The 8096-nt window shown below is 34.0% G+C and overlaps 1 protein-coding gene across 1 annotated transcript; it reads right to left on the bottom strand.

Moving 5' to 3' along the window:
• Nucleotides 1-1440: 1440 nt before the first annotated feature.
• LOC107697463 (myosin-1-like) lies at nt 1441-3647 on the bottom strand. The gene is made up of 3 exons (XM_016498269.1): nt 3638-3647; nt 3200-3238; nt 1441-2591 (listed from the first exon to the last, which is right to left on the bottom strand). Exons 1-3 carry the CDS (start codon nt 3645-3647, stop codon nt 1441-1443), a joined length of 1200 nt encoding a protein of 399 aa, XP_016353755.1.
• Between the last annotated feature and the right edge of the window lie 4449 nt (nt 3648-8096).

Genomic DNA, 8096 nt, shown 5'->3' with positions numbered 1-8096 from the left:
CCGCTCAGGTTTGGGAGAAATTGCTACAATGCTCGAAACACGGCCAGCATCTCCAGGCATTTGATGTGCCACATGAGATGGGGACCTTCCCACAGACCCTGGGTGGAGCGGCCACTCATGACCGCTCCCCAGCCCATACATGGAGCCCACAACACGGGGCCTTGTGACAGAACCCAAGGTTTCTTCCACATGTCTAAGGCACGTAAGCATCGCCGCGTTGGAGTTTATTTTGGAGGTCAAAGTGTATTTTTAGAGATTCATCATGAGTGTCTTTTAGATTTTTGTCAATTTCTTTAATAATGGCTTTGGGGCTGAAGCTGTAGTCAGTGAGGAGCTGGGTTTTCTGGACTAGCTGAAGAGCGAGCGTGTTTAGAGGATGTCGTTGATGTAATTCAGTGTATGGATGCCCTGGAGTTGCAGAGGAGCCAGAGCAGCATCCACACACTTGGTGAAAGTGTGAGGTGAAGAGTGCCAGACCGAACGGAAGAACCCGATATTGGTACGCTTTGCCCCCGAATGCAAACCTCAGGAACTTCCTGTGTTGAGGAAGGATGGATATACGGAAGTATGATTGATTGTCACAAACCAGTCCTCGGAATAAAAAGAATCGTGATAAATAGCCTGCAAACGCATTTATACATTTGCACATGTTTGGGGGAAAGAGAGAGAAAAGGAAGCTCCCGTCTGCTCACAGATTCCCCAACATTATTTGCTGCAGACCCATAATGCACGCGTTGCCTCTGCAATACGCGAGCCACTTGATTATATATTGTATAAGACTTTCTTCCCTCGAGAAGAAACGCTAGCAGAAGCAGAGCTAAACATCCAAGGAAATGCACACTTGTACACTTAGGGACATTTTATGAATGAACACAGCCAGCCCCCTCAAGAGCTGACTGTGCGTGCTCCACTCCAAAACAAACCACACAAAAATCGTGTGCATCCCCACCCCTAATTATAGCGAGGGCAGGGAGAAACAAGCAATCTAAACGGCAGTATGCTTTTCATATGCAAAAGATTGAGATGGCGAGTCCTCAATCTCATATACATCATAAAAAAAAAAAAAAAATCTGCATATGCATATTATCCCAGAAATAGTGAAAAGGCGGCTTAAGATCCTTCCACACTAACTCTGCTGAATACATTAATCATAATTTAACATAACAAATTAAATATTTTTATACTTGCCTTTTGAATGAAGTGCCTGCAACTGTATTTGGTTGTAGCTTCTTATGGACATCGCTGAGACACTTTGACAGAGTTTACTGCTATTGCTTGCATGTACAGTTGCGTATTGATCCTCATGTGTTCTCCAAGCTATAGCTTTTTGTTGCCGCACTTGTAACTCTTTTTTCAGTTCCTCAATCTCAGCATCCTTTTTCTTTACTTGTTTTTTCAGTGTTTCATTCTCTGTATTCTTTCCCTTTAGTTCATTGCTCATCATATAAACTTGCTCTTCCAGTTCAGTATTTCTTCTGTATAGATCTTCTTGAGTTCTCGAGTATCTTGATTGTAACCTCTCCTTATGGACATCGCTGAGACACTTTGACAGAGTTTACTGCTATTGCTTGCATGTACAGTTGCGTATTGATCCTCATGTGTTCTCCAAGCTATAGCTTTTTGTTGCCGCACTTGTAACTCTTTTTTCAGTTCCTCAATCTCAGCATCCTTTTTCTTTACTTGTTTTTTCAGTGTTTCATTCTCTGTATTCTTTCCCTTTAGTTCATTGCTCATCATATAAACTTGATCTTCCAGTTCAGTATTTCTTCTGTATAGGGCAGACTGGTCAAGATCTTCTTGAGTTCTCGAGTATCTTGATTGTAACCTCTCTATCTCCCTTTTTTTTTCTTGAACTATTTTTTCCAGTCTCCTTATCTCTGCATCTTTTGCATCGAGTAGCATTTTCATAGAGTCTTCATTTTGCAACTTTTCCTTAGAGGCTGACAGAGAACTGATTTTCGATTTGATCCTTTCAACAACATATTCCCAGTCTGACAGCAATGTATTATTATCGTCTGTCTGAGCAGAAAGTTTAAAACAACTCGTTGAATTCTTCCTGACAACAAGCTCTTCAATTGTCTCAATAATCTGGTTGCTGTCATTTTTGTGGATCACAAAATATCTTTTTCCACATTTGTCAATTAAAGGTTGAAGCTGTTCACTTCTGATATGATCCTCAATGCGGCAATGTCCCAGTTTTTCTCCGTTGGTGAATAGCACTATGGTATGTTTCCACAGCTGAACAGTAAGCAGACTCTCTAGGGTGCTGATGTTCGACTCTGACAGCACTGAGTTCACGTTAAGCACTAAGATGACTGCGTGAGGTCCAGTTTTATATAAAGTCTGTACACAGTGCACAATTTCACGTTTGGTTTTTTCTGATCTACTCAAGTCTCCATTCCAGCCTGGGGTGCGAGCCAAATGAATCTGTGTTCCTGATACTGTACGAGTCTCCTTGATGTGGACACTTCTTAAAGACGTCCAGAATGTGAAGACTTTTTCTTTAAGGATGGCATTAGCAATGGTGTTTTTTCCAGCACCTTGACTTCCAATCAGCACAAGTTTAAGATCCTCAAAAATAGGCTGAATTTCTGAAAAATTGAAATGTTGTGTTAAATTAAAATAAATTGAAATATATTTTAAAAGTGGTCTCAGTAATATTTGTTTATATTGCACTGAACAATATTATATGAGTGAACCTATATTAACACCCGACACTGATTTTAATTCTCATTTCATTTTAACAATAATGCTGGTCTGAAGAACACGGAAGTGCATTTATGAGTAATATCTTGATAGTTTTCAGTGGTCTCTTTCTAAAAAAAAAGAGTGAAAATTCTAGTCTACTATATGTTTCTACATTTGTAACAATACACAAATCAAAATTAATTGCATTGAGATTCACATTAAGTCTGGTTGTCAGATGTATTGCTAAGATAACACGGAAGTGCATTTATGAGTAATATCTTGATAGTTTTCAGTGGTCTCTTTCTAAAAAAAAAAGAGTGAAAATTCTAGTCTACTATATGTTTCTACATTTGTAACAATACACAAATCAAAATTAATTGCACTGAGATTCACATTAAGTCTGGTTGTCAGATGTATTGCTAAGACATTGCTTATAATAAACAAATAAATATACATTTCTAAAATAACATTTTTAATATACATACATACACAGAGATGTTCCTACTCTCACCTTCATCGTGTCCTAACAAGTGCACTTGGTCCTCTTGTGCTAAATCAGAAAAGCAATGAATTATAAAACTTTTAACAATAAAACTTAAAAAATGTTCAGATACACAATCATATCAAAGATTAACAGGAAACATATTCACTGATAATAATTACTTTATTGTTATAAAGAATTAAAATCTTTTTATTTTTATACAACAGTTCTTTCTGGTCCTCGAATCTGTTTGGCTCATAAGAGTGTGATATTAGAGTCCAACAGAACCGTTTGTATAATGTATCACTCCGCTTGACGAAGTTGCCATATTTCTCACAGCGGTGAGGCTTTTACAGGGCGTTATTGAATCTAAGCAATCAACATTTAAAAAAGAGATCTTATTAAACGATATTGATATCAAAGATAGAAAATGTAATAATAAATTTTTTAAGATGTTTGATTCATTGCCCTGCAACATTTCTATATAAATACTTCTGGAATAACCATTTTGAAAATATCAACTGGAAATTGATTTGGACTTATAATAACAAATTCTGTGTCACTAATAAAGAAAATCTGACTTTTCCAGGTTTTAAGTGCTATAATCAGGTCCCCGGTGCATCTACCAACCAAGGAAATGTGAAAAAGATTAACCCAGTAACTTTGTTTTGGTAAGCCTTTTTATATATATATATTAGTGGTGTCAAAATTAGCGCGTTAAAGCAGGCGATTAATTTTTTCAGTTTAATGCGTTAAAAATATTTCACGCAATTAACGCGGGGTGGGGCTAGGGTTAACTAATTAATCGATTGACACACACATATATATATATATAGGGTACAATGGGGCTAAAGGCACCCCGGGGTAAAAGGCGCCTTTGATATTATTTTAATCTAAACCACTAGATGGCACAAAAACGTGGCGTAGCACTTTCCAAAACATCCGCTTTTCAAGATGCACGTGTATAATTGTCTGATCCTTGACGCGATCGCGCGCAGCAGTGCAAAGTTTTCAAGATGCACGTGTATATTTGTCTGATCCTTGACGCGATCGCGTGCAGCAGTGCGAAGTTGATTATGTGCTGACTTGATCTAATATTTGATGCTTTATAAAATGTTGTAGATTTAAGAAGCAAATGAGAATCGCTAAAATTAATGCATATATTTTGAGACAAAGTCTTCTTTATGATTTTCAGTTTTGTTTAAGATAATTAAACCAACAGTTTTTAAATAACGAAAGAATATGTAAAAGTATGGTATTTCGGGTAAAAAGCGCCCCTGCTGTTGAGGCTAAAGGCGCACAGTAATTAACATGAGAATTAATAGATGGCTGACTTTTCCATTTGTTGACATGACATGGTTAGATTCAGATGGTAAATATCATATAATATATTGGGTGTCCATATTAGAGATAATCACCATGTTTAGAATGAAACCATCATATTTAAAAACATGATATTAATCATATCATATAATAAAATATCATTTGTTGTTATTAGTGTAAATATATATTCAATTATTATTGGATCTCCTTCAATATTTTCATAATCTTTACTTATTAAAATGATTTTGTTTCTGTATTTTAAAATATATTTTTTATATTAACATATTTTAATGACAGTATATTTTTTGAACAAAAATGAATTCTATTATTTTTCAAAATAATCAGAAAATAGTACAAACTTTGCTAAAGTGATTGTTTTGAACAAGTATTGACTTAGACATTACTTAAAAAACATTATTTTAGGTATTTGTATCAATACCGTGGGACTTTTACCCCGTGTGTGGGGGAAAAGGTCCCTCTTGCCACCTCATACGTTTATAAGATTTTTAAACAAAATAAACAACAAACACAAAATTTGTTGCTCCATTAATGTTCAATACAACGTATATATTTTTTCTGGAATTATACATTTTAGGCGCGGTTTCTTAAGGTGGGCCTTTAGTTGTACCCTATACAATGAAAGTCAACACTTTTCACACTTGCACTACCGGTCAAAAGTTTAGAATAATTACGACTTTTTAATGTTTTTGAAAAAAGTCTCTTCTGCTCACCAAGACTACATGTATTTGATTAAAAATACAGTAAATACAGTACAAATTTTAAAATATTATTATAATTGTATATATTGTAAAATGTAATTTATTGCTGTGATCAAAGCTGAATCATTCTCATTTGCTTATTTTAAAGAAAAGACTATATTTATGCATCTATTCGATCAAAATAAATTCTACAACTCTTTTCAACATTGATAATAATCAGAAATGTTTCTCGAGCAGCAAATCAGCATATTAGAATGATTTCTGAAGATCATGTGACACTGAAGACTGGAGTAATGATGCTGAAAATACAGCTGCGCATCACAGAAATAAATTACAGTTTAACAGATATTCACATAGAAAACAGTTATTTTAAATTGTAATATATTTCACAATTTTTAGTGTATTTACTGTATTTTTAATCAAATAAATACAGCCATGAAGAAACTAAACTTCTTTCTTTGTGTACATGTATTCAAAATTCACTTAAATATTTGAAAAAAATCTCAAAACATTGATTCTTGATTCATGTTTTGATTGGACTACAAAGGTAATTTTACCCCAAAAATGTGATTAAAAAGCAAAATAAAGAATTAAACATGCTATTAGAAAAGGTCACATGAAGGCTATGTAGCAAACATGTTGATTGCATTCTGTTTTTAATCAACAGTATGCACTAAACAGTGTGCAGTATGCAGTAAAGCGCACACTAGTGCCACAGCAAACCCCAGCAGAGACTGTCAGACGTGTCGTACCTGTTTGGCTCCGGGTCAGTGTTTGCTGTTTGACATCGCTTTGCCGTGACTGTTGCTCTTACTGCACACCTGGATGCTGTCGCCAGACTCAGGCTGTAACTTAACGGTGGGAACGCTGAAGATTGAAGACACTGAAAAACAAGGACACATTCACTCCGTGAGTCTCCATGTAAAATCTTCTGTGGGAAAAGATGACGCAAAATATAACACCATCATGTGAAAGAAAGGGAGGTAAAACAATGACATTTTGATGATGATGATGACAAGAAAAATAGAGTTCAAAATTAGTAAATCTACAACTATCAAATTTAGAATTCCAGAAACATATGATGCACTTTTACAATATTTTTTAAAACAAAACTCTAATAATGAATAATGATTTTTTTTGTCATTTCTTTTTGTGAGAAGGGATTTAAAATAATACCTAGATTAGTAATTAATATATATGACGTCTATAGAAGCATACTTTCAGTTCACGTTATCATTCAAAATTAATTTTCATGACAGCTGTGCGGAGAGGAATAAATAAACCATATATTATAGCATTTCGTCACAAATTCATCAAAGCTCTTTCCACTGCATTATATACCAAACGCCACGACCCTGTAAAGCAGCTTTAAACACTGAGACTTTAGAAAGACCAAGAGAGATGTAGAGTATGTTGAAGGAAAATAAATAAATAAACAAATAATACATATACTTATATCACTGGACAAAAGATTTATGTTTTTGAAAGAAGTCTCTTCTGCTCATCAAGGCTGCATTTATCAAAATCAAAAATACAGTAAAAATTTTGAAATATTATTACAATTTAAAACAGCTGTTTTCTATGTGAATATATTGCAAAATGTAATTTATTCATGAGATGCAAAGCTGAATTTTCAGCAGCTCAAGATTTGCTGCTCAAGAAACATTTCTTATTATTGAAGATCATGTGACACTGAAGACTGAAGTAATGATGCTGAAAATTCAGCTTTGATCACAGAAATAAATTACAGTTTAACAGATATTCACTTAGAGTTATTTTAAATTGCAATAATATTTCACCATATTTCTGTTTTTACTGCATTTTTTATCAAATAAATGCAGCCTTGGTGAGCAGAAGAGACTTGTATATGTATAAGTATTAAAATCCACTATTTGAACTATTTGATATCAAATATTTGAAAACAGAAATGTATTTCTCAAATTAATAGATGGCTGACTTTTCCATTTGTTAACATGATATGGTTAGATTCAGATGGTAAATATCATATATTATGTTGGGTGTCCATATTAGAGATAATCACCATGTTTAGAATGAAACCATCATATTTAAAAACATGATATTAATCATATCATATAATAAAATATCATTTGTTGTTACTACTGTAAATATATATTAAATTATTATTGGATCTCCTTCAGTACTTTCAGAATCTTCACTTATTAAAATGATTTTTGTTTCTGTATTTTAAAATATATTTTTTATATTAACATATTTTAATGACAGTATATTTTTTGAACAAAAATGAATTCTATTATTTTTCAAAATAATCAGAAAATAGTACAAACTTTGCTAAAGTGATTGTTTTGAACAAGTATTGACTTAGACATTACTTAAAAAACATTATTTTAGCTGAAGTATTTGTATCAATACCGTGGGACTTTTACCCCGTGTGTGGGGGAAAAGGTCCCTCTTGCCACCTCATATGTTTATAAGATTTTTAAACAAAATAAAGAACTTGAATGATTCATTTTCACACAAAATCTGTTGCTCCATTAGTGTTCAATACAACGTATATATTTTTTCAGCAATTATACATTTTAGGTGCAGTGAATAGCACATTTTTTTCTTAAGGTGGGCCTTTAGCCCCGTTGTACCCTATATATATTTCTCACAGCGAGTGTCATGGCGGATGCCCAAATCCAATATAATAAAAAAAAAATACTGTTTTGTGTCACGGAATGTAGTTTTAAGAGATTTTTAGGCGAGAATGTACTTGTTTGGACGGGTTGTCAATAAAGAAAATATCTATTTGAAAATTTGCTTCGACGTTTTCGGAGATGTGAGTTCCAGGACTTCAGCGGCCTTTCAGTGCTCATGAATCCGCCGAGAGCGCCTCACCTCGGCCAGATCTTCTGGAATTTACC

This window comes from Sinocyclocheilus anshuiensis, unplaced genomic scaffold (assembly GCF_001515605.1).
Source record: "Sinocyclocheilus anshuiensis isolate Anshui unplaced genomic scaffold, SAMN03320099.WGS_v1.1 scaffold1806, whole genome shotgun sequence".
Lineage (NCBI taxonomy): Eukaryota > Metazoa > Chordata > Actinopteri > Cypriniformes > Cyprinidae > Sinocyclocheilus > Sinocyclocheilus anshuiensis.
The sequence above is the reverse complement of the archived record's forward strand: the minus strand, read 5'-3'. Positions and strand labels throughout refer to the sequence as shown.